The sequence below is a fragment of the Gadus chalcogrammus genome, chromosome 11 (assembly GCF_026213295.1).
Source record: "Gadus chalcogrammus isolate NIFS_2021 chromosome 11, NIFS_Gcha_1.0, whole genome shotgun sequence".
Taxonomy (NCBI): Eukaryota; Metazoa; Chordata; class Actinopteri; order Gadiformes; family Gadidae; genus Gadus; species Gadus chalcogrammus.
This window is the reverse complement of record NC_079422.1, coordinates 24,716,444-24,742,307: the sequence shown is the minus strand read 5'-3', so window position 1 is coordinate 24,742,307 and position 25,864 is coordinate 24,716,444. Positions and strand designations below refer to the sequence as shown.

General features: G+C 48.6%; 2 protein-coding genes across 2 annotated transcripts in view; one reads left to right on the top strand and one right to left on the bottom strand.

The window, feature by feature from the left end:
• si:ch73-29c22.1 (kelch-like protein diablo) overlaps nucleotides 1-25,864 on the top strand; it is a 242,530-nt gene that overhangs the window by 148,000 nt on the left and 68,666 nt on the right. The window lies entirely within an intron of this gene.
• LOC130392359 (collagen alpha-1(XXVII) chain B-like) overlaps nucleotides 1-25,864 on the bottom strand; it is a 59,855-nt gene that overhangs the window by 2,032 nt on the left and 31,959 nt on the right. The window contains exons 13-56 of the mRNA XM_056602847.1: nucleotides 25,354-25,398; nucleotides 24,818-24,871; nucleotides 24,658-24,711; nucleotides 24,187-24,240; nucleotides 23,511-23,564; nucleotides 23,351-23,404; nucleotides 22,479-22,523; nucleotides 21,417-21,470; nucleotides 21,151-21,195; nucleotides 20,441-20,494; nucleotides 19,683-19,736; nucleotides 18,668-18,721; nucleotides 18,147-18,200; nucleotides 16,118-16,171; nucleotides 15,564-15,608; nucleotides 14,960-15,004; nucleotides 14,777-14,830; nucleotides 13,942-13,995; nucleotides 13,776-13,829; nucleotides 13,325-13,378; nucleotides 13,041-13,094; nucleotides 11,368-11,475; nucleotides 11,217-11,270; nucleotides 10,825-10,932; nucleotides 10,674-10,727; nucleotides 10,239-10,292; nucleotides 9,159-9,215; nucleotides 9,015-9,068; nucleotides 8,490-8,543; nucleotides 6,899-6,952; nucleotides 6,487-6,540; nucleotides 6,042-6,149; nucleotides 5,494-5,601; nucleotides 4,865-4,972; nucleotides 4,517-4,570; nucleotides 3,238-3,300; nucleotides 2,887-2,940; nucleotides 2,747-2,782; nucleotides 2,269-2,286; nucleotides 2,093-2,128; nucleotides 1,962-1,988; nucleotides 1,632-1,697; nucleotides 963-1,131; nucleotides 719-828 (exon numbers count right to left, since the gene is read on the bottom strand). Coding sequence (XP_056458822.1) covers nucleotides 719-828; nucleotides 963-1,131; nucleotides 1,632-1,697; nucleotides 1,962-1,988; nucleotides 2,093-2,128; nucleotides 2,269-2,286; nucleotides 2,747-2,782; nucleotides 2,887-2,940; nucleotides 3,238-3,300; nucleotides 4,517-4,570; nucleotides 4,865-4,972; nucleotides 5,494-5,601; nucleotides 6,042-6,149; nucleotides 6,487-6,540; nucleotides 6,899-6,952; nucleotides 8,490-8,543; nucleotides 9,015-9,068; nucleotides 9,159-9,215; nucleotides 10,239-10,292; nucleotides 10,674-10,727; nucleotides 10,825-10,932; nucleotides 11,217-11,270; nucleotides 11,368-11,475; nucleotides 13,041-13,094; nucleotides 13,325-13,378; nucleotides 13,776-13,829; nucleotides 13,942-13,995; nucleotides 14,777-14,830; nucleotides 14,960-15,004; nucleotides 15,564-15,608; nucleotides 16,118-16,171; nucleotides 18,147-18,200; nucleotides 18,668-18,721; nucleotides 19,683-19,736; nucleotides 20,441-20,494; nucleotides 21,151-21,195; nucleotides 21,417-21,470; nucleotides 22,479-22,523; nucleotides 23,351-23,404; nucleotides 23,511-23,564; nucleotides 24,187-24,240; nucleotides 24,658-24,711; nucleotides 24,818-24,871; nucleotides 25,354-25,398 — 2,697 coding nt within the window. The remainder of the gene's footprint in view (nucleotides 1-718; nucleotides 829-962; nucleotides 1,132-1,631; nucleotides 1,698-1,961; nucleotides 1,989-2,092; nucleotides 2,129-2,268; nucleotides 2,287-2,746; nucleotides 2,783-2,886; nucleotides 2,941-3,237; nucleotides 3,301-4,516; nucleotides 4,571-4,864; nucleotides 4,973-5,493; nucleotides 5,602-6,041; nucleotides 6,150-6,486; nucleotides 6,541-6,898; nucleotides 6,953-8,489; nucleotides 8,544-9,014; nucleotides 9,069-9,158; nucleotides 9,216-10,238; nucleotides 10,293-10,673; nucleotides 10,728-10,824; nucleotides 10,933-11,216; nucleotides 11,271-11,367; nucleotides 11,476-13,040; nucleotides 13,095-13,324; nucleotides 13,379-13,775; nucleotides 13,830-13,941; nucleotides 13,996-14,776; nucleotides 14,831-14,959; nucleotides 15,005-15,563; nucleotides 15,609-16,117; nucleotides 16,172-18,146; nucleotides 18,201-18,667; nucleotides 18,722-19,682; nucleotides 19,737-20,440; nucleotides 20,495-21,150; nucleotides 21,196-21,416; nucleotides 21,471-22,478; nucleotides 22,524-23,350; nucleotides 23,405-23,510; nucleotides 23,565-24,186; nucleotides 24,241-24,657; nucleotides 24,712-24,817; nucleotides 24,872-25,353; nucleotides 25,399-25,864) is intronic.

The following is a 25,864-nucleotide window of genomic DNA, read 5'->3' as shown; positions in this document are numbered from 1 at the left end:
CTCGTCGGGAGCAGTTAGGGTGAGGTGTCTCGCTCAGGGATAAATCGACCCTCGCTAGGAGGAGCCGGACATCGAGCTAGCAACCTTCTGGCTACCACTCAACCCGCTCTGCCTCCTGAGCTACTGTGATTAAACATGAGTGTTTAATCACGTGTGCTCCTTCTGGCCACTGGCCCACATTAACCCATCCCCTTGATAGCTGATCAAAAGACACGGATTTAGATTTAGTCGCCCCCATTCCCCAAAGGAGAAAAAGATGACGTTTATTTACATGATTAAAGACTGCTACACCACACATCAGTTTAAGCGCCGATAAAAAGAAAAAGCGATTGATATGATTAAAGTGTGAATGGTGTCAGCCTCAGTAAGTCGTGTTTGTAGCGCTCGTGCACACAGTGCAACTTGGGAGGATTCAGCGAGGATCAAACGGTCGTCTGACGGGTACAACACCTCTGATTACTCCGCCTGAGACGAGTGACATCAAACGAATATAAGCTCATTAACGCATCGCATTCGCCTTTCACGGCGAGTCAAACTGTATAAACACCGCCCTTTTTAACATGCTTAACTCCAAAATACGCTAAATCTCCCCCCTCCCCCACCCCCCGTGAAAGCATCTTAAGTTGTTTTCGTCGGTTTTGTTTTCCTCCCGGCACCCGGCTATCGCTTTCAGACGTTTAGTGGCAGACAGCAGAAGAGGCCGACTGTGCTTGTTAACCTTGGAGACGGAGACGGGCTTCAGGCAGGTCTGTCCTCCAGCGCTGAAGTTACATGTCACTTCTATGGTGTCGGCCGAACAGCCCAGGTTGGGGTCGATCCAGTAAACGCCTGTAGGGCGACACAGAAAACCTCAAGGGTTAGCCATCATGACCGGGGACTGCAGCAGATTGTACGGCTGTTTGAAAGGCTGTCTGTACGGCTGTGGGTGAGTGGCTATGTGTGTGTGGCGTGGACAACGTCACCATCATGCATCCGCTGTTCACAGTCCTGGAGGTCCCGGCAGATCCGGGCCGGGGTGTCCCGGTTCCCGAGAGGGTGCTTCAGGCTCTGGATCAGGGAGCTGAGGTGCTGCAGGGTCTGGAACACCGCCGTGCCCTGGTCCAGCATGGGCATGTCCATGTGCTGGTAGTTCTGTGTGGGACACACACCCTCGTTATGTCTCTGATGAGTTGGGATGAGTACATAGACGGACTGCATTTATACAGCGCTTTCTAACCAGTGGCCACTCAAAGCACTGCACAATCATTGCCTGATATTCACCCATTCATGCGCACATTCACACACCGACGGCGGAGTCAGCCACTCTAGGCGACAGCCAGCTCGTAAGGAGCAGTTAGGGTGAGGTGCCTTGCTCAGAGACACCTCGACAGTAGGAGGAGCTAGGAGGAGCCGGGGATCGGACTAGCAACCTTCTGGGTACAAGTCAACCCGATCTATCTCCTGAGCCACTGCTGTACATTAATGAAAGTTAGCGTGAAATTAAACCACTATCCTCCTCATCCCACATCAACTCCTTATTTCCTACAGTGCATACACTGTATGTCTGCTGAACAACATTTTCAGGAACCCATATTAGGAGTGATTATGTTTACGAGTTCTATCCGGTGAACCAATAGGATCTGTCCGCTCACCTCTGACCTCAGGACAACGTGGGAGTCCAGGATGGCCTCGAAGGCCGCGTCCAGAGCTTCCTGTTTCTGCTAGAGGTTTATCCAGAGACAGGAAGTGAGACGCGTGCCGGCAAATGTTATGGTCCTAATATTATTTATCATAATCGTTATCAATATCACTCTGTTAAATGCTTTAGACCTAGGCTCAGACATTCAGGCTATGCTGTAGTCCTGCCTTTTTGCCTGTTCTTTATGACGTGTAGAAGAGAAATTATAAAATAAATAACACCTAATACCTCGCGGATCAAAAATAGGAAATAACAGCAAAACAAAACGGAAAAACGTTCTCACCAATGAAGGATACATACTGGGAAGTCCCTGCAAGGCAAAGAGAGAGAGAAAGAACACACCGATCACAACCAGATCGTCTGTACAAGTTCCTGCTAAAGACGACGGTACAAAACTTCACACGCTGGACTTACCGGGGCCCCTGTGGGTCCTCGGGGGCCCGGCGGTCCCTGAAAGAAGCAAACTTCACGTTAGTCTTCAAAACGGCGAGGAGCTCTACCCTTTAACAACAACATGATCCATGAGCTAATGTGTGGCTCCGCCCGGGCTCTCTGCTGCAGATAATAAAGCCAGGAGAGAGCGCTCTTACCTTGGGCCCCTGCAGTCCCTGTAGGGACACAAGAGAAGACAAAATGAAACCCAACTGCATCTTACAGGGAGCTTAAATGACTATCACAGTGTAACAGTTTGGTTTTTTAATCTATATTCAATTGCTATAATATACTTTTTATTGCCTTTCGGGTGCGACTCGGCGACCCAAAATTGCTTTTGCACACTGCGTCTTTACTGGGAGAGTGATCTGGTGGATTAGACCTGTGCCCAGGAGCACGCCCGGCCCATTAAGAGAACCCACGATGAGCACCAAGTGAGTGTCTGTCACCCCCAAAATGACTTCTGCCGCATCGCACTGCCCCCGTGTTTATAGCAACAACCCTCTGGATGCAAGAGGCCCCCTGCGGGCCCCACAGACCGCAGCATCCCCCACCCATCCCCACGCTAAGAGGCCCCACTCTGTGCAGCACCGCAGACAGGAAGAGATTCATCAGAACACTGCCACCACCACGCACCGTCTCCCCCCGGCTGCCCCTGTCCCCCTGGGGTCCCTGAGGAAGAGAGGAGAGACACAGGGTCAGTCCATCAGAGCCAACCAGGGAGGGGGTTCCATAAGGTGGTGGGCCGGGGGGGGGGGGGGGGGGGTGGTACGTACCAGGTGGCCGTTGGGTCCGATGATGCCCGAGGGGCCGGCAGGTCCTTCCATCCCCTGGACACAAGGGACGGGTCAACGGCTTGGACAAGGCCTGGTTTACAGGACATGATTCTGATTGTGTGGTATATGTGTGTGTCTGTTGGGGCCCCGAGGTGTGTGTGTATGGGGGGGGGGGGGGGGGGTGTTTGTGTGTGTGTGTGTGTCTGTGACTGTATCTGTGTCTGTGTCTGGGGCCCAGTGTGTGTGTTTGCGTGTGTGTGTGTGGCCTGGTCTGTGTGTGTTGGGCCCGGGGTGTGTGTGTCTGTGTCTGTGTATATGTGTGTCTGCGTGTGAAGTACTTGTTCAGCTTACCCTCAGTCCGCGGGGCCCCTTCGGCCCCTGTATACCTGTGGGGCCCAAGTCACCCAGGGGACCCTAGAAAACAACAAACATCTGATTCAGCACTGCAGTCGCGACACCCCGAAAAAGAGTTTCGCTAGAACGTATTCCGACTCGTTTGATTGGACGTCGCAGCTGCTCGTCCAGTGGTCCCACTGCGCTGTGGACACCCCCCAGCAGGGAGACACACACCGGAGGAGACACTCCTAATCCCGACACAATTCCCTGTTCACTAAGCATCTCCTGAGAACAGCCTTTTCATGAACTCGACAAACAGCCTGCCTTGTTTGTTAAAGGTCAGCCGTCCCGCGCGGCGGGGTTGGTAATGTCAAAGCAACGCTTCGTACACCAGCGGTGAACAACAACCTGCCTCACGCAACACCTGCTTTGTTTCTGCAGAATGAGAATATTGAAAAACTGGACCACTTGGTCCTGGGAACGCCATTCCAGAACCATTTTATATTTCGAATGGTTGGTCCAAACAGGACATCAATGGTCCTACTGTTATGCGACTGTTGAATGGTAAGCGTGATGCATTCATACAGCGATTTTCAAAACAGTGGCCACTCAAAGTGCTTTACAATATTGTAACAGTCACCCATTCAAGCACACATTCACACACCGACGGCAGAGTCCACCGTGCAAGGCGACAGCCACCTCGTCGTGAGCGGTCAGGGCATGGTGTTTTGCTCAGGGACACCTCGACACTCCGGGAGGAGCCATGGATCTAACCGGCAACCTTCCGGTTACCAGCCGACCCCGCTCTACCACCTGGGCCACATTCTGCCGACTGCTGAGCAGACACAGAGTTGATCTTGCAGACCACCTGGTCTTCCAAGCCCACGTGTGAAGCAGCTCCCTCTTCTACTAGAGCAGACTAGGGCAGTTCCCCTGGTGGGACCTGGGGAAGACTGAGGAAGGGAACGGGAAGACTGAAGAGGGGAACAGGAAGACTGAAGAGGGGAACAGGAAGACTGAGGAAGGGAACGGGAAGACTGAAGAGGGGAACAGGAAGACTGAAGAGGGGAACGGGAAGACTGAAGAGGGGAACGGGAAGACTGAAGAGGGGAACAGGAAGACTGAAGAGGGGAACGGGAAGACTGAGGAAGGGAACGGGAAGACTGAAGAGGGGAACGGGAAGACTGAAGAGGGGAACGGGAAGACTGAGGAAGGGAACGGGAAGACTGAAGAGGGGAACAGGAAGACCGAGGATGGGAAGGAGAAGGCAGAGGAGGGGAACGGGGGGGCTCACCTGAGGCCCAAACATCCCAAAGAATCCTGGAAACCCTTGATCACCGTCCTCCCCCTAGACACACACACACAGACACGCACGGACGCACACAAATGCGCACACAGACACACACAGACAGACAGACAGACACACGCAAATGCATAGACACACATGCACGCACGCACGCACAAAACAAAGGCACACAACAACACACACACACAAACACAAAGACAGCCACACACAAGCAACACAACACACAGACACACACACACAGTGTGAAAATTCGCATTATTCCACTGACACTTCCAGCAAATACCTTATCGCAGTGTGTCGTTATGAAAAACGGTTTTCCACCGTTTCAGTACTCACTGGATGTCCTCCGGGTCCTTGATCTCCTTGTTTCCCTGGCAACCCCATTCCACCAATCATCCCTCTTCTCCCCATTGGTCCCGTTTGTCCTGGTAGACCCCTCTCACCCTAAACCACACACACAAAAGAAACACACACACACACACACACACCCACACACCCGCACGCACACAAACATGCACAAGTACAAATACACATAAACATGCACACACACACACACACAGATGTAAACGCACACAGACACACACATATATACGCACACAAAGGCACATGCACACGTACGCACACACACATGTAAACGCACAAACACATACACACACACATGTATGTGTGCACATGCACACAAAGGAACATGCACACATACACACACACATAAACATGCACATGTACAAACACTCATGTAAACGCACAACAGACACACACACATGCACACACAAACACACACACACAGTATATACGAGCACACACACAAAGGATCATGCACACGTACACACACGCACACACACACACACACACACATGTATTCACAAAGGTACAAACTCCATGTCAGTTTCGGTCTTGCATCGGGCCCATAGCTCTAGCTAACAGCCCCTGAGGCCGTCTGGCGGACCGGTTGGATCCGGACTCACCTTGGCGCCGAACGCGCCCTGGCTCCCCGGCAGCCCCGGGACGCCCGCCGTCCCCTGCAGGCCCGCCTTGCCAGCCAGACCCAACGACCCGTCGCCTCCCTGCTCGCCCTGGTGGTGACCACGAGGCAGATGGTGGTGGTGAAGAGCGGCATGGAGGATGATGATGATGATGAGGAAGAGGAGAAGGACGAGGATGATGATGATGATGATGATGAGAAGGACGAGGATGATGATGATGACAAAGACGACGATGATGATGATGAGGACAAAGACGACGAGGATGATGATGATGAGGACAAAGGTGACGATGATGATGAGGAGGAGGAGGACAATGACGACGATGATGATGATGATGATGATGATGAGGAGAAAGATGACGTTGATGATGATGATGATGATGATGATGATGATGATGACGATTATGATGATGATGATGATGATGATGGGGACGCCGATGATAGAAACGACAGAAAGGAGCACACTGATTATGGGATACTGTCTCCACTGCTTGTGAGTGACGTCGGAGGCTTCAAAGGGAGCTCTCTTGCCTTGTTTCCTTTGACTCCGTCGGTGCCAGCAGCCCCGTCCGTCCCCGAGGGCCCCTCCAGGCCCTCTCTGCCCAGCACGCCCCGGGGGCCCGCTGGACCCTCTGGACCCTGGGAAGAGAACCAACACATCTCGAAACTTCACGGTCGCAGTTCAATCATTCAGCTCCGTTTCCGTGGAGAAAACTTTTAAAAGCTGGAGCATTGATCGGATTTTATGTTTAAAATTATTGTAGGATGCTATGTATAATTGTATAATACATTATATAACTGTATACATTATACAATTGTTTTACAGCCATTACTGTGATTGCCAAGCAGTGTATCAAGTTAAACATAAAACCAGTAGGAACCAGTTCAATCCCCAAGTTAACACAGTAAGCCTGTCACAGTTAGCATCTCAGACGGACTCTCTCCTAGCATCGATCTGACCGGCGTCTCTACTCACCGGGGATCCTCTGCTCCCAGACAGTCCTCTCGGCCCCGCCTTCCCCTCCTTGCCCTGGAGCAGAGAGAGAGAGATTAATCACCCACAAAGCCACACGTGTGTCGGCAGTAGCTCAGGAGGTAGAGTGGTTTGACTTGTAACCGGAAGGTTGCTAGTTTGTGAGTGGTGGGTGTCCCTGAGCAAGACACCTCAGCCTAACTGGTCCTGATGAGCTGGCAGGCACCTTGCATGGTAGACTTCACCGTCGGTGTGTGAATGTGTGCATGAACCGCTGTAAGTCGGTTTGGACAAAAGCTTCTTCTAAGTGCCCTGAATGAATGAATGAATGAATGTGTGAATCCAGCAACGACAGGGGTGTGCGATGTATTGCGATACACACGACAGAAACAATGAGTCCCCCTTCGGTCCTTACTTGGTGACCTTTGGACCCCTTCAGCCCTCCCTGTCCGCGGGGTCCGGCGTGGCCCTGAGGACGTAAGGGTGATGTGTTGATTGTAATCGGATTGACTTGCATGTGAGAGTTAGTCAACGTGTATCCATAGCACTTGGAGACAACTCGCAGATTTAAAGCAAAAGCAAATAATTAAACACAAACACATAATTAAGTAATCATCCAATCAACACTGACAACAAACAGGCTAGCCTTGAGGAACCATCAACATATGGAGAAATGGTTCTACAATTAAAGGGAAAACGTCACTCTCTGGTCTTTTCAAATACACAAAGTTCCGCTCATTGCCGCCTGTGGGAAGTAGTTTTCAACCGGTGTTGATAAAAATTGATTGGTAATTTATTTGAATAGGGCCGAATAATTCATTCATTCATCAGTTGACTTCAATGAGGATTGCTGCGGAACAGGCCAGGCCTAGAGCGGTCGGTGACTATCACAAACCCACAGGGAGGCAATCAGCCCACCCCTGATAAACCCGACCAGACAGCAGCACGCAAAGCGGAAGAAAACTAAGAAGTGTTGAAACGCAAATTGGCCGGTGCTCAAATTACTCAACTCATTTTCTTCTATTGTCACTGCGACCTTTTTCAAATCATGCGGGCTCTTGAAAGTATCAGAAATATTTTTTTGTGAATCAGTCATAGTTAGCTGGAAACATAATGAGACAGTTAGCTAGAAGTACGATGAGACACAGCTAGCTAAAGTTAAATGAGACAAAGCTAGCTATAAACTTAATGGGAAAAAAGCTAGCTAGAAGCATAAGCCGTCCCAAAAACAAGGTTTATTCAACCTGACCAGCCTTAAGACAGTCAACGTAACTACTTAAAGTTTAATTAGCATCATCTCAATATTTATGTATAATTTTATATTGGCAAATAAATTATACATTATTCAGAAATGATCATTAAATGTACATATATATATATATATATAATTTAAAGAAATGACTCCATGTTTTGATAATCTCCAGGGGTGCTCCAGCCCCCAATCCCCCCATGTAGTGTTCCTCTCTGATGGTTCAAAGAGGAATTGTACGAGACCGCAGTCTGCGACATCAACTCCGTTTCCAAAAGTTGGATCATTGACGCCATCACCACAGACCCTGGACCAGTGATGCAGATGGTTCAACTTTTCTGTGATTTCCCCCCAGAAGCGGAGTCGATGTTGCAGACAGAGCTTTGTTCTCCCAGCACCATTTGAAGCGGCACCGTCTCATATTAGAAAACAGCCGAGCATGATGGTTCCCCTTCAACTATTCATTGAACAAAAGAAAACAAAAAAACGATGAATAATGGAGGTGTGATGCAATTGGAAGAAATTTCTAATTAACATCCCTTCAAGCAAGAAAGGTCTCCAAGCATCAACTGGATCATGATTCATGACACTCTATTGAACATTGGAGAACATCCAATATCAACATGAATCTCATAACCCAATATACACACACTGACCATATGATCTTTGTGTGTCTATACATTTATGTCATTTCGCTCTGCAGACTCTGTGGTTGTGTGGTGCGTTCATGGCGAAGAGGCAACGTACGGACACTTACAGGAGAGCCCGGGGCCCCAGCCTGACCTCTGGCCCCGTCCAGCCCGGGCTGGCCCTGAAACAGGAAGTTATCCCCAGGGATTAGCAGTTGGTTACAGTGAATTCAGATCCAAGTCATTTGCCTCTCAATGAAGTCATTAAGGAGCAGGGTGGGGATAGACAGTACAAAGACAGGTCAATAAGGAGCAGGTAGGGGTTAGACAGTACAGAGATGGGACATTTAGGAACAGGTTGGGGTTAGACAGTGCAGGCACAAGTCATTACAGAGCAGGTAAGGGTTAGGCAGTAGATAGTGCAGTAGTGGCTTGGGCGTTGGACTTCCAGCCAGGTTCAAATCCCAATGTATCTAACCCCGATCCACAGGCAGATGATCAACTCTTAAATGAAATGACCAATAACGAATGTGTTCCACAGGGTCGGCTGCTAACAGCGTTGTTAACAAAGTAACGTGGCTCTAACCAGGGTGGTGTTCCCCTCATGGAACAACAAACAGAGGAGGAGCTGGGGACATGAACTCTGGGCTCACCTCGTATCCTGGATCCCCTGGTTCCCCTCTGGTTCCCGTGGCGCCCGGAGAACCCTGGTGGGACAGCAGAACCCATTGTTAGAACAGGCGGCGTCGTCATGCCGACACGGGTCAGGAGGAAATGGCGGGGGGGGGGTCACTCACTCTGTCCCCGGCGGCTCCCCGCGGTCCCTCCACCTTGCTGTCGTCCCCTGGCTCACCCTGAGCGGGACAAAGGAACCGAGTGAGAACAGACAGCAGCAAAGTGGTACCACCGGTACGAGGGAGGAGTCACGAGGCCACAGGGGTGCGGTTTGTTTTGCCGCATTCACAAACCGTTTCAACCGAGGGAGGGCCTCGTTGTTCATATACAGCGCATCGTCTAATGTGGTTTCACTACCCACGAATCAGACGAGCTGGCTCCCGCCCAGTCCCTTATTAGCAGCCTTACATCGATCGCCAAGGAAGGAGGGAGGATTTATGGTCATGTGCGTTGCATCTGTACGGTCGAATAATCCCCTTTTTGTGCGTTTGTTTCTTCGTCATCGTCATGTGTTGTGCACATCCTAAGTAAATCAAACGCAACGTTTTCCCCGAGCACAATGGAAACGACCGGAGCAGTGAATACAAAGCGTCGAGATCCCTGCTCAGGACGCACCAGCACGCGGCAGCACGGCGTACGATTTACCTTGATCCCAGGTGCCCTCCGAAACAATCACACACTTCTAGATATCCCGATAAGCTTTTCTTTGGCTCCGATTCAGCTTGTTCACACCGGCAGCTATTGCTTTATCCATTACAGCAGTCACTACAGCACTTTATCGATCCCCACACAGAGCCAGGGAGATGATTATTTAGACAAAACTATTTCTTGTACTATTCAAGTCCTCTTGGCTGAATATGATGAACCAGAAAAGAGCAGAGAGAGGATGCAGGGGGATCCAGGTGCCTAATTGCATACGATGACATTTCAAGTGTTAATGAGCCTTGGCCTGCGCCCTTATTACTGCTCAGATAAGGAGTTTCTTAGCGAATACTTACAGAAGCCCAGAACCTCATTAGCTATGCAACAATGACTCCAATCTGTCAAAACAATACGGCGGGGACTGTGCTGCAAAACTGTTTTTAAATGTGAGGAAAATGTCACCGCTAATGCAAAACCACCCGTTCCTGTATAAAACACGCAGCCAATTAAGCTCTCATGAGCGATTAGGGCCCCGATCAACGCATGTAAGGAGTGTGTACCTTTTCACCTTTTGGTCCAGGCGGGCCTACCGGGCCCTGGGCTCCTCTGTGTCCCTGTTGGAAGGACAACACAGGACACGGTTCAGTGGGGGAATAGAGCAAGCGATTGCAGTCGTTGAATAAAGGCCGTAAGAGGGATTGGGTTACGGATAACAATTAACCATGCCGACTCTGCATCGACTTGGGGATGATGCAAATGGGTTCGAACTGACCACAAAGTACAATGGGTTGCTGGCCAAAAGAGCTGTCTTCAGAAGAGCATTCATCGAGCTATAAGCTACTCCCAGCGTTTTTTTGGTCTGCATTCCATTCGAGAAGATTTAAACCTAGTTTTTTCACGAGATTTATCTCATTTCCACGATGGATCTCTGGGTCTGGCAGGCTGGTCTGCAGCCTTATCCCTTCTGAATGTGTGCAGCGTGTGGACCATCTCACCTCATACCCGGCCACTCCCGGAGTCCCTTGTGGCCCCATCCTGCCTGGGGCCCCCTGCAGGGAGCGGATCATTAGCCCCGGTGTTGTTAGCGTTAGCGTTAGCGTTAGCGTTAGCACCATGAAACGTATCTTTAGTGCGTATGGTGCCTACCGTGGGTCCTATGGTTCCCCTGGCACCCTTGGGTCCGACGTGGCCCGGCTCGCCCTGCCCCCCCACGGGCCCCGTCTCGCCCAGCGGGCCCTGGGGGCCCTGGCTTCCCTGGAGAGAGAACAGAGGAGCAGGCGCACCGTGAGGGCCCAGACCCTTTGCTTGCTTCGGACAACTCCTAAAAAAATACCTCACGATGAAGGGGTTTCCACTTTTGCGTGCTCTGCGTTTTGTGTTTTGTGTTTTGACTCCTCCCTGAGTCCCTACAGAGGTGACTTCATGGTTTGTTTACCGTCACGGGCGATTAAACCCTCATGCGCATGAGACGCCATCTTGACACGAGTAGGGGAAGTCAAATATGATCTGTGGAGGAAAGTGACTGCAGCTTGACAAACCTTGTCTCCAGCTTTTCCTCGTTGGCCGATTGTTCCAGGTTTACCCTCTTGACCCTAGTGAAGGAACAGCAGGTGGTTGGCACACAGACACAGCGCTGTGTTGTTGTGTTTTTTGTTGCCAGGCAACGTGAAGATGTGCGCAGTGACTCACCCTCACCCCCACCAGGCCAGGAGCCCCGGGGGGGCCCTCCTTCCCCTTGGTGCCCAACAGACCCCTCTCTCCCTGGGCCCCTTCGGCCCCCACGTCGCCCGCCTCGCCCTGGTGACGTAAAGTGAGAGGCACCGGTGAGCAACCATGAAACCTAGATTATTCTAGATTATTCATTGATTTATTGAGACAATTTAAAAATATTCACAAAAACACAAACACAGAGACCAAAGAAAAGTTTTTTCAATTGTTTCTTGTGATTTTAGGTATCTATGAGCTTATTTATTTATTGGCACACTGCACTTAAAATACTCATAACCTAATAAAATACTTACAATACAATACTAGAGCAATGCTGGTATTTAAAGAGTATTAAAGAGTGATAAGTGATACCTGTACCCTGTACACTAAATGTACAGGTACACTTCTTCAGGTGTCACTTGGTTGCCCTGATTAGTTTTCTCCCCAGGACTTTAACTGAAGCCAGACCACCAGGAATGCGTTGTAACGATTTCTCTCGCTGAGAAATAACCATCGTAAACACAGTCGATCGTAACCCTATTTTGTGGTTGGTGGGCGTTTAACATCAGCTAGCTACAATAGCCCCACACCCCTGGAGTAGTAATCTAGACTGGCGACAGGCTAAATGTAGCATCTAACCCAGAATGACAAACCCTCCTGTAGACAGTGAACTCGTTAATCTGAGACCCATCTCCTGCTGTACTCTGTGCTTCAGTCTAGGCCTTGTAACCGACAATCTCAGCCAAAAGCTGTTTGTGGGTCTGTCTGCCATGCTTCATGAAGCTTGGCTCTGAATGACAGTCAGGCTTTTTTCCTTGCTGCTGTTAAAAAAAATAATTATCCCGCAATGCTTGCCAGACAGCAGATCTCCTAGAATAGAGACACTGTCTGTTTTCACTCAAAAGTCAACAGAACGCTGGTCCAATTTAGCTCAAGGCTCACAGGCAGTATGACTTGAATTGGATTGATGAGCAGCTCAGTTCATCAGGTACACATTCACAGTGTAGACCTTAAAGTTGCAGTGCTTAGGATTTAGTGGCCTCTAGTGGTGAGGTTCCAGATTGCCACCAACTGAATCCCCACCTCACCCCTTGCTTTCATACAACGTAGATGTCTTAACTGGTCTATAAGGTGCCAGTAGGTGATTCCAAAAGGATCTCATCGTGTACGACAGCATCAAGTAGCCAACAGTTGAAGAGGTTTCCTGATAGATTTATCAATTGTATTTAGTTATTTAGTCTGTAAAACTATAGTTCATAGCTTACAAATTAGACAACGAATATGATTAAAACTTAAAAACATGTCCTCTCTAGAGCCGTTTGTCCATTCTGGGCTACCGTAGAAACATGGCGGGCTGCATGGATGAGAACCCGCCCCCTATGTACACACAAAGGGCTCATTCTAAGGTTTACAAAAACAGAAATGCATAATTATGAATATTGCATTTCCTCTCTGCCCAGTTCAATCCGCTTGATGCCACTCAATTCTACACGCTTTACCTTCAATGGTGCCTTTTGGTTGTCAGTTGTCAACATTTACAAAATTAAGTTTGACTCAGGAAACTTAATTTGAAACCCAACAGCGGGTCACACTGTGTACGGTGATGTCAGTGGGGTGTCAGTCATCCGTCGCCCAGAGGTTTCCATCCTCCCTACCTTGACTCCGTCAGGTCCGCTTGCTCCAACCTCACCGTACACTCCAGCCTCCCCCTGGCAGAAGGAAACCATAACGACTGTAACAAGAGCTTTTATGGGTTTACAGCATAAATAAGAGAACACTTTGATGAGCTCGTTTGAAGAGGAGGGTGGCCACTCGGGCCTGGCTAATTATTCCGCTGGTTGACATAAAATGCCGTGCCAAAGTGAGAGGGAATATGCATAAGCACATTAAAGAGAGACTTCTGGGTCTGCGGTGAGTCAGTGATGGGTGTACTACTTACCCTCTGACCCATCAGGCCCAGCTCTCCCGGGCTTCCGATGGGACCCGGGGCCCCCTGCCAGACAGAAGAACATCAACAACAACAACAACACAGCAACTTTGTCAACTACCAGACATCTCCTCATAACGGTTTGTGTATCCTGCGGCCCATTTGTATGGCTGTCTCTGGATTCATAGCAGAACAGTTGTGCTGGTTGTGGTGTAATTTGGACAGCACTTTGAAGTGTGGAATCCACTCAGCAGACACTTGGTAGACACCACGATTGTTGGCGCTAACAATACCAATAAGTATTTCTATGGCAGGCACAGCAGCACTTTCACTTTGTTTTGCTAGCGGTTCCAATTTTTACTTTAAGCTTTGATTGTTTTCAGCCGAGCTTGTGAGAGTGTTTGGCTGCTGCCTCTGACTAAATGACTTCATGTGAATAAAGGGAGTACAGAGCGATACAGACCTTCTCTCCAGGATCACCAGGCAGCCCGCTCGCCCCTGCCCTCCCCAGCGGTCCCTGTCACAGACACACACAGGAGGCTTTTCAAAGGCGAGCGAATCCAGCTCAATATTAACTACACAGTGAGGCGGGCGGGACTCACACGAGGCTGACAGGTGATGAAACTCACCTTTGGTCCCATGTCTCCGAGAGGCCCCGTCGATCCAGCGGGCCCCGCCGGCCCCTGGAGGCAGAGAAGAGGCATCAATAACAGAATAATGGTCGGCAGCGTTCACATATCTGGGACAAACATCTTCGGTTGTTCAAAAGAAAAAGTAGAAAAGAGCGCAGAATGGCATTGAGCCGGTATGGATTGTGAGGTGTAGCTTTATCCAGGCGGTGGGACGCCCGGGGGTAATTGGGCCGACGTTTCAGTGGGACATAGTAAAAGGCATTCTGTTATGGAGATACAGTCAGGCTACGATAAATCTGCCTTTGCAGGAAGTGGACGGTGTAAATCAAGTTGAGTCTGATTCATCCCATTGTAGATCTTGGACAGAATGGGGGAAAAAGGATTAATCTCTCTCTCTCTCTCTCTCTCTCTCTCTCTCTCTCTCTCTCTCTCTCTCTCTCTCTCTCTCTCTCTCTCTCTCTCTCTCTCTCTCTCTCTCTCTCTCTCTCTCTCTCTCTCTCTCTCTCTCTCTCTGGGCTCTTCAAGCGAGCAGTATTCTGAGGGATTGGGAGGATCCAGCAGTGATTAAGATGTTGTCAAGCTGAGGAACTGGCGACAAGGAAAGGTCTGTGGTGGTTGTGAGCAGGCAAGACTTTTGGAGCTACTGTTAATGCTTTTTTATGAGAAACAATGGGAGCCCAGATCCAAAAAAACAGACAGTAGAGGAGGAACGGGTAAGAACGTTTGGAAGGGAGGGCTTCTCAAACATTCTCTCCAATGGTGGTCTCAAGTATCAGGATCTCCTCCAATGAGGGAGGCCAGCCTGCCGACAGCTGGGTGTCTGGAAACTTACTGGCTCTCCTGCAAAGCCCTTGGCACCAGGAGGTCCTGATGGTCCCTGGATACCCTGGGAGGAAACATCAACCGTTTAGACCACACACAGCGCCGACGATTGATTGGGATTTAAAGCCATGTCATAGACATTCTCATCCCAAAATCAGCTGCGACTAATCCACAAAAGAACTGCATCACTTACTGGAAATCCCTTCGGTCCAGATTCTCCTCGCTCGCCGATCTTCCCCTTTGGCAGAACAGCAGACAGACACAGTAATAACTTATGAATTATGGTGGAGGCTTAAGACATGTCTACACAAATGATGTTTAATCTGCACTATGCAACCTTTTATACTGCAGCCATTGACTCCATTAAGAAATGTCTGACCTAGAACGTTCCTCGAGAATAAAACAATGAGTCGATGCATCCAGGGAATCATTTTCTATGAATCGTTTCATTCTGGTCAACTTTTGCCCCCACCTATGGAAACTTTGACGCTAGCTTCATAGCATAGGATGTGTGCTACCTGTCATGTGGTATTTGTTCATGTAGAGTTTGTATTTTTCTGATTTTAATAAGGTTTAAAAGGTTCAGAAAAGATCCCAGTGGTTCCTGGCTTGAAAGAATGAATCTGTCATGGTTTCCATGGTAAATAAAGTCTTGACGTCACGAAGAAGCATCCAAATTTCCAGACAACCGTTATAGCAACAACTCCAACCACAAGAGTGCGCTAACAGGAGAATGTGCATAGTGCAGCTTTAAAATAGGCTACTGATGGATAGAGTGATGAGGAGACTATTCTCACCATCTGTCCAGGGAACCCAGGTTTTCCGGGTGGACCATCCAGGCCCTACAAGAACAACCAACAGAAGCAGTCCTTTCACGTCCCCCCAAAACATTGGTTATGTCCCCCATTATGTCCTCATAACAACTTCAGTTTGAAGGCTGGGTATTTATGGGAATATAAAGCCCTGAGTAAAGTAACGAGCTAAATACATCGAATTCAAAGCATCTTTATGGATGAATGTACAAAAGTGAGTGCTGTGATTTATCACAGTGAGATATAATGTTTTTATTATTTATTCATAATAACAACATATCAAATGTGTGGTCGCCGTGATCAGTGAAGTCATTCAAATCTCGAGCTCATTACCACATATTCATTTTACATTCATTGCCAAAACATTATCAATACATCAACTGATTCAATACATAAACTGACTCATCACATTTTGAAACAATCATAAATAGCAAAACAAGGTAGTAGAGTCATACATATATGACACATTCATTGAAAGGTATGGACTATAAATGATGAAGTCAACGTTTTAGCTTAGTAGCTGTTGACCTCCTCCTTACCATGACTCCAGCAGAACCTTTCCCTCCCTGGAGCCCGTATGGACCCACAGGGCCCTGTGAACAATGACGGAGGGATTAGTACATTTCTCTCGGAGCTCTTTTACTTACTTGAAGCACATAACACTAACTATAGATATCATGCAAACTCTCAAAGTGTGTTGGAAAGTGTGATCCGAATAATGACATTATATGATATGATAATTGATACGGTCTTCGTTGCTTACAAGTGCATTGAATAAGCCTTGGTAAGGACACTCTTTGCGCCAATAGACTAGAGCTCCCCTCCTCTCCCCAACTGAACATTAGCCAACATCTGATTGGTCACCACAGCCATTTTTCCTCTCAGTCTGCCTCATCAATCACAGCCCTTAATTGATCTGTACCATATTAGGGAGAAACTGGTCAGCAATAACCATGTTTTCTGTGTAGAGTCGCTTTCATATCGTGTACGAAGCAAACAACAATTCAAACTGGGGAAGGGCAAGTAAAAGTCAAGGATTCTTATTTTCCCCTGATGTTTGGGAAGATTTCCTTGCCCTTTGGAGTAACAAAGGTTAGGGGGTGACGTTATTAATAACGTCAAAATAAATGGACACAGTATAGACCCTAAGGAAGAACACAGAAGAAGAACATATTTATTTTCTTCATCCAATACTCTCCATCACTCCATTTCCATGATCCCACAAGACAAGACTGCGGTATTTGGCGCCTGCACACTGAAGATATTGTACAGTGAAGCCTGGTCCCTTCTGGAAAGGTCATGGCTTGGTCTGGAGCATTCTGCTGACTCATCCTCGCCTCTCAAATTAAGCCAAACAGTGGCTTCACAGAGGCTTCCCACCGAACATGAAAGCCATGGAAGCTTACGAGGCTTGTTTAGCCAAGCACTCGTACATCGAGCCCAAAAGTAAGCACACCATGTAGTCTGTCAACCCTCAACGCCGCTTACAAATTAGTCATGTTACTGTTTGGGCGCTGTCGTCAGACCGCTACCGACCACTGTGGGGTTTTATTAAAGGAGACTTGTGCTTTAGATGTATTTCTACCTTAATGCGCTGTATGTCTGCTGTATATCAGACATAACAGTTATTCACAAACAAGAGTCTTCGGAGACTGTGATGATGTTATAGGACCGATAGAGTGCCAAAGATCGGCATTCTGCTGAAATGATGTGTTTAGTTTATCTTTATTCGGTCTTCATAAGAAAATACACATCCTTATGTTGAATATAGGATTGTATTGTTTGTAGTAGTTCTTTGTTCCGCAACAAAAAATACTTTTTGGTTAGACGTGGGTGTGTTGTTAATAGCTCTAAATTTGGCTTTCAAAAGGTCGTCATGCAATTTTAAGCAATTATAGTTATTAAATCCGAAATGGGTATCTTCCCATGATGTCAACGGACCCATATAAAAGCCATCCACAAGATGAAATAGCTTAATTACACCACTTACTCGTGTAAGATCAATAATTCATTCAGACCCAAAACCCCGGCGTGGCCGAGGGCTGTTGACGCAGGGTCGGACGCAGACGTTTCGGAGAAGCCTGGCTAGCGTTGGATTTACGGCTGTTTTAAAGACACCGCCGTGGTCATATATTTCAGGGTACAGGAGCGGCGGGGTGTTGTCTGAAGCGCTGAAGCGAGGTTTACGACAGAGTCCGTTTCTCCTGAGCTCATTTGCTTTAAAGATTTTCACCCCTCGACACGCCCCCTAACGATAGTTTAGAACGCTATTAAGATTCGCCTTCACACATACAAAGCAGACAGGTTTTTTTGTGTTTGCGGATAGCCGATAGCTAAGTGACCATGTGTGAACAAATTAATACTCTCAATTATTAACGAGTACAACTAGGTAGTAGTACTTCAGCAGAGGCTTTCACCCAGAGCCACTCACTTGGACTTCAGAAACATGTCGTTAAGGGAGAAGGGGGTAGCCATCACGGAAGCCAGGCGGTGGGGGGGATCAAACTCCTTAACTATTCCACCAGCCTGCTAAATGATAACAAAAACAAACAAAATAATGTTTCTTACCCTGAGTCCTTTGGGTCCTCGGACACCAATGGATCCCTGAGAACCAGGACGGCCCTAAAGCAACGATGGGGAGAAATCGATGAGAGACCGATGCTTCCTGTCGTCCAACTTCTGGCTCATGCATTTTTCATGCATCTGTTTTTTAAAAAAGTGGGCCGTGCACTTTCATCCAGTTTTGCACGACACTCAGGTTCAGCTTAAGAGCGGAAGAAGCCTCAGTCTTATTCCTCTGGACGTCAACATCGACTAAAACTCACCAAGGAACACTTCCTGCTTTCATGTGAACAAATCTTCAGAATTGCAACAAACAAGAAAGCATCAAAGCGAGCGAGCGAGAAAGATGAAGGAGAAAAATAAATGAAAACCCAAACAGCTTTGTGAGTGCACAGGGTCACACAACACGGAGACGAGAGGAAGAATAGCAAGCAGGGTGGAAGGGCGGCTCGGCGCTGAACCGTAGAGACCAGCCGGAGGGCTGGGGGGGGGGGGGGGGGGGGTCCCCAATGAGACGGTTCACCCACTGGGAAGCCTTGCTCTCCGGGGGATCCCCTCTGTCCAGGGGAGCCAGGATGACCCTGAGGGGGACAGAGGACACTCTTCAGTCTGCTGCAGTGAATACGATGCGGTCAAATCACTTTTAATATCTAGTAAATGGTAAATGGACTGCATTTATACAGCGCTTTTTTCTCAGCAGTGGCCACTCAAAGCACTTAGAATATTGCATTCACACACCGACGGCGGTGTCAACCATGCAGGGTGACAGCCAGCTCGTCGGGAGCAGTTAGGGTGAGGCGTCTTGCTCAGCGACACCTCGGCACTCTAGCTAGGAGGAGCCTGGGATCGAACTGGCAACCTTCCGGTGACCAGCCAACCCGCTCTCCCTCCTGAGCCACATGCCGCCGGTCGTGCCGTGTGTCTCACCTAAATAACCTTATTTACTTCAAGAACTGGTTTGTTTAGCAAGCCTTTTTGTATGCATTGCTGACTGCACCTAAACATGATTCCCTGACTCTCCTCCCCAGCTGGAAGATGTTAACATCTGTATTCTCACTGAAGCCACATCCTGTTCGGCCGTTTGCCATGCGACATCCCATCATGGATCAATAAATCTCCTCCTCTAGAGACAGCCACCTTACTAATCCAACACAAACCTTCTTATTGGCTCCTGTTTAACTTAGTACCGTTTCATAACGTATATGCCATTCCGTTTTTATCATTCTCATTATCACAGAACACTAACACATTATCATCATCATCATCATCTTCATTATCCTCCTCACCATCACATCATCATCAACATCATCATCATCCTCATCTCATCCTCAACACCATCATCCTCATCCTCACCATCATCATCATTCTCCTCCTCATCTCCATCCTCTTCATCACATCCTCCCTGCCATCATCATCATCCTCATCCTAACCATCTTCATCATCATCATCATCATCATCATCATCATCATCATAACTTGACCACAAATGCTGCCAGAGCGCCCCCCAGTGGTAGGAGGGCTGCGGTCCAGACCAGCGCCTTACCGTCGCTCCCTTCACCCCCTGCGGTCCGGGATCTCCCACCTCCCCTCGCTCGCCCTGAGGAAGAGGAGAGGAAGAGGAGGTCATCGTCAGGAGCCGAGTCACGCAGCGTCACACATCTCATACTCCACCAACACCACCTCGTGTTCCGCCGCCACCGCCGTCGCCACCACCACCACCACCACCACCACCACCACCACCACCACCACCCCCACAAGCACCACCCCCACAAGCACCACCACCACAACCACCCCCACCACCCCCCCAAGCACCACCGCCCCAAGCACCACCGCCACCACCACCACCACCACCACCCCAAGCACCACCACCACCCCAAGCACCACCACCACCATCACCACCACCACCCCAAGCACCACCACCACCCCAAGCACCACCGCCACCATCACCACCACCCCAAGCACCACCGCCACCACCACCACCACCATCACCCCCACCACCACCGCCACCACCACCACCCCAAGCACCACCGTCACCATCACCACCACCCCAAGCACCACCGCCACCGCCGCCACCACCACCCCAAGCACCACCTGCCGCCACCACCACCACCACCCCAAGCACTACCACCACCACCCCAAACACCACCTCCACCACCACCACCCCAAGCACCACCTCCACCACCACCTCCACCACCACCACCCCACCACCACCACCACCACCACCACCACCACCACCACCACCACCACCCCAAGCACCACCACCACTGCAACCATGACCTGCACGGTTCACGGCATGCTTACCTTTTCTCCAGCGATGCCTGGCTCCCCCACGGGCCCCAGGAACCCAGGTGGCCCCTGGTTTGACACGAGGAGAGAGAGAGAGAGAGGTCATGTTTGAATGTGTTTATATAGCGCTTCACACTTCAACACTTCACAATCAGTGGCTCATATTCACCCATTCATACACTCATTCATTCACTCATTCATATACCTGTTCAGTCACCCATTCATGCACCCGTAGCCAGTCAAGGCGACAGCCAGCCTTTGGGGATCAGTGAGGGTGAGGTATCTCGCTCATGGAAACCTACTCATGAGCGAGCCGTGCTCAATGCTAAGCTGTGACATTATTTATCTTTTACATGCAGACGAAATTCAACATAGAGATGTGCACACACGCCGCATTACCGTCAACCGGAGCCCAAACACAAACACAGCTTCAGAGAGCAAAGCACAAACACACACAAAGTCCCTCAAACATGCACACACACACACATGTGTACACAGGTGCACACATGACACCCACAAATACACACAGACACACACTGACGCCTACAAATGTACTCGCTAACCGAAACACACACACACACACACACACACTCTCTTATGCACGCACACACACACACACACACACACACACACACACACACACACACACACACACTGGAGGACTGATAAAACACAAAGACAAAGCATGACCACGAGGGAGCGAGTGTTAATAAAAAGTATTCTACCTTCTCTCCGTGCGCTCCGACCTCGCCACTTACGCCCGTCTCCCCCTGTGTGGGAGGACCTCATTAGCATATCGCCAACGTATTCACGCCTTCCTGCTTAAGTTCAAATGAGTGGAAATGTGCTCAGAGCCCCGTTCCCCCTGGGCGCAACGGGGGGAATTAACATCTCATTTACACACATTCACTTAATGCATTATCCTAAAAGACCGTGTTCCGCACTGAGGTGACATTGATGCCACCGCGGCGCATGCTAACGAGGCCCTGACCTTGAGACCGTCTGGGCCGGCGCTGCCTCCGAATCCCGGCCTCCCAGCTCTGCCCTGGACGGGGACGGGGGACAGGGGACGGGGGAGAGGACACACAGTCAGTGCACTGCGGCTGGGGGACACCCCGCACACACACACAGTCCGGGGTGAAGCTCTGCTCTGATATGTACATACATGTACAAATACACCAAATAAAAGACAAACAGTGCAGTGGCGGAGGCCTTGTGTTTGAGCAGCTCAACGACGGGTGAAGTCATAAAGTCTTCACAGAGGCAGAGAGACGCCCGCTCCGAGGGGTTCTTGATATTCAGAGAGGCGACCCGGTCCTTTAGTGCTTTGTTTTGAGCGCGGTTCCAGAGAGCTCGGAGCCGGGTGTGATCAACCACAGCCAGCCGGGGGGAGACGTCTGACTGATCATTTGTCTGGCTCCCTGCTGTTCTTATCGTAGTATACGGTCGACTCTATTTTCAAAACTGTTTTATGAAGAGCTGATCAAATGAGTGAAAGGATATATTTAACAAGATAGTGTAAAATGTGTGAATACGTTTCATAACACAAAAAGCTAACTTTACAGACTAACTTTAGTTGGTCTCCAAAAGACATGCTACATGATGAACACTGTGAAACGGTGGAAGTCTACTTTTTGGAGATTTCAGACTTAATAATAACCATTCACCAACTGATTCAAATCTCAAATTCAAGTTTTGGACAGCTCCTTTATGTCTTGTGTGTAGAGAATAAGTTGTTGTTGCTTCATAGTCTCTCCCTTAGCACACATCAAGACCTTTCTCTTCACTGTGTGCATAGCAATTTTCCTAACCGACCTTCATGGCGATAGGAGGGACGCCATATGTTTCGGAGCATAGCTTGAGAACAATGAACATGTTCCCGCCAAAATCTCACCACACAAGACTGGCTGCATCCCTCCTTTGAGGCTGGGATCAACACGAAGACACCAGTCCCACTGTGTGTATGTTATGGAGTTTGGGGGGGAAGGCATGAACCACGATAACCCTGTAATTGGTCGAGAGCCGCACATCCTCTTATCCAATGGGTGCTCACCTCTGGTCCAGATGGTCCAGCCGGCCCAGGTGGGCCTTCGTCACCCTGGCAACGAGACGAAAGAGTCACAAGGTTAGAAAAAAGCAGACATGGAGGAGAAGCGAACGGAAAGTTCATGCTCTTTGTGTTGTCTGCAGCACAGGGCTTCAGAAGAACCGAATGGTTTCCAAATGCATCTCCCTCTCTCTAACGAAGATCTTTGTGTTTGCTAATTAAGATGTATTTAATCATCTCATTCATTCAGCAGAAAGTGCAGGACACTAATAGGATGGAAAAACAAGATACATTTACATAAATAATAGTGGCCAAAGATAATCCTGCTCCTAGGAGGAGGTGGAGGGGAATAACGTGTTTGTGTGAGAGAGGCGATGGAGTTGCTCATCAACGCCATCCGTGACCTCTCGCCGACCTCCGCGTCGTTACAGAAGGCTGGATGTGTGCGGATCGGCCGAAGGACTAGGGGTGGGACAAAATATCGACGCCTAATATCGATATAATATTTTTCTTTGTTTGAAGAACAAGAAGAAGAATTTCCGTACATGAATGAAGAAAACTTGAACGGAAGTTAACTAGCAAAAGAAAAGTAACTGAAAACTCAGTTTGGACCATGAATAAAGAGCGAAATCTAGCACTTTACCTTGTCACTGTCATTTTGACTTCTTCGTTAGAAATAAATCGTGATGTATCATCATAGGATTGACTAACAATACATTGATAATTGCAGAATCACTGTATCGCTATGTTATATTGCGGGCCATGTATCGTGTATAGTATCGCATCGAGAGGTACTCTGTGATTCCCAACCCTAATAAGGACCGAAAAGCATCGGATGCCCCTTAATAACGCAGAGTCCGACCCACTGAGCAGCTCACCTCCAGTCCAGGGATCCCGCTGGGTCCAGGTAACCCTCGGAGCCCGGCCCTACCCTGGGGAGAGATAGAGCACAACATGACGTCGGCCTCTGCAGCTCAGGTGGCGAGCGCTAAGCATTGCTCTGTGATTGGGTGATAACAGGTCAAAGGTCACGCTAACCTTGGGTCCCTCGGGGCCGTTGTGTCCCGGTGGGCCGAGATCCCCGGGGAACCCCTGGAGTGAGGAGGGAGAACGTGAACCATGAGAACCGTTCTGTCCTCAAATCGACCCATTCACATTTACATTAACATTTAGGGCATTTAGCTTTTATCCAAAGCGACTTACAATCAGTACATTTGTTGAAAGAAGGAGATACAACAATATATCGCTGTCGGTACAGTAAGGAGGTTCATAGAAACAAGTGCCAAGCTCTTACAAGGTTTTAGGTTAACCCATTCCCTGTATTCAGCAATGCACCGTCACGCCGACGCACAACATACAATAAGTGCCAGGAAATAGTTGATTCAACCCCCTGTTGAATCAACTTGAGATGTAGATTTAAATAGACGGTTATCTCAGAGTAAAGTGGGTCCGTCACGCTAGGCTGTCTCCCTAATAGCGGAGAGGCTTGCTTCGTACGGTGAAGGGAAAAAAATACTTCAACTTTCTGTGGAAATCAATAAAGTAATTTCTCAGATTTGTGTTTTGGAGAAAACATTAGGGTCCGGCTTTCGCCTACGGTCCAACCTTGCGGGAATGGAGCCGATTTAGCAGACGGGAATGTTTTCCGAAACACTCTCATGAAGAGTATTTATATAAACATACACTCGTGTTCCCCTCCCGGGTAATATCTTACCTCCGGGCCGGGAGGGCCGGCCAGGCCAGCAGGACCGCTGTCCCCTGGTTTCCCCTGGAACACACAAACATCCGTCATGGAGGACCGGTTAAGTAGCCCAGACAGATAGAGATCGGCCTCTCTGCCTCTCTTAACAAGCTCATCAAACAAGCTCATGATGCTGTTGTTATCTATATATATATGGGGGTGTTCAGGAATCAGATTTACATTTATAGTACTTTTTACTTAATCCCACCTTTGTTAACAAAGCCTGCAAAGTCATCGGCAGAATCTTTTCAAAGTGTAACAAGAATATTATCATATTTTGGGCTGCGGGATTTTCACACTAGGCAGAATAATAACGGACACTCAGGTTTTTCCTTGCACGTTATCAGACTTGAGATTCATTTTGAGACTTGGCGGAAGACCTTTCTCTCAGCTAAGGCGGACGTGGAACATTATCAGGTGTTTCCGAACAGTGTGAGACCATACCTGGGATCCAGGTTTCCCACGTTGTCCCGGTAACCCTGGCAACCCCACGATACCCTACGAAGGGGAACACACCACCTCTTAACCATCGAGCAGGGCCGTGGAGGGCGCCGTCGTAGGGCTAATATTTGTCGATTCTGACGAATAAGAAATGAGAACGTACCTTGTCGCCTTGGAAACCGTGTTCACCCTGCTCGCCGGGTATACCCACTTCCTCCTGAGAACGAAGCACGCACACACACACACACACACACACACACACACACACACACACACACACACATGCACACACACCAACACACACACACGCACACACACACACACACACACACCAACACACACACACACACACACACACACACACACACACTTTAATCAATCAGGTTGAATGGAGACTCAGATTAATAACATTGATATATAGATCTGTATTCTGTCACCGTTGCATGTTCTGTGTTTCCTGATAAAATAATTACTAGCATGGATCTGAACGGTCGAGATAGGCCTTCACATACAGAGTAGCGGAAATATAACTCCTCAACCATATATATATATATATATATAGAGAGAGAGAGAGAGAGAGAGAGAGAGAGAGAGAGAGAGAGAGAGAGAGAGAGAGATTGAGAGAGAATAAATACATAATATAGCTTTCTAAAACAATATACTTTATTGAATAAACTATGGAAGACATAATCAGATCACCTTATCACCTTTCAGTCCTGGTTCCCCTGGATTGCCCGGAACTCCCTAGGAATACAGAAACACAGTCATCTAGGAATACCGAAACACAGTCATCTAGGAGAAACACATTCATCTAGGAACACGGGAACACACTCAACTAGGAAACACAGTCCTCTAGTAACACAGAAACAGTAGTCTAGGAATACAGAAACACAGTCATCTAGGAGAAACAAAGTCACCCAGGAATAAAGAAACACAGTCATCTAGGAATACAGAAACACAGTCGTCTAGGAGAAACACAGTCATCTAGGAATACAGAAACAGTCATCACAGAAACACAGTCATCTAGGAGTACCGAAATCCAGTCTTCTGGGAATATCGAAACACAGTCATCTAGAAATACAGAAACTCATCTTTGAAAACACAAGAATATGAGATAAAGTAATGTAGCAGCAGTTCGCTGTAGCTCTCCCCACCAGACAATAAACGTGAAGGGACTTTAATAAACCACATGGAGGAAGCAGAGTTTTCG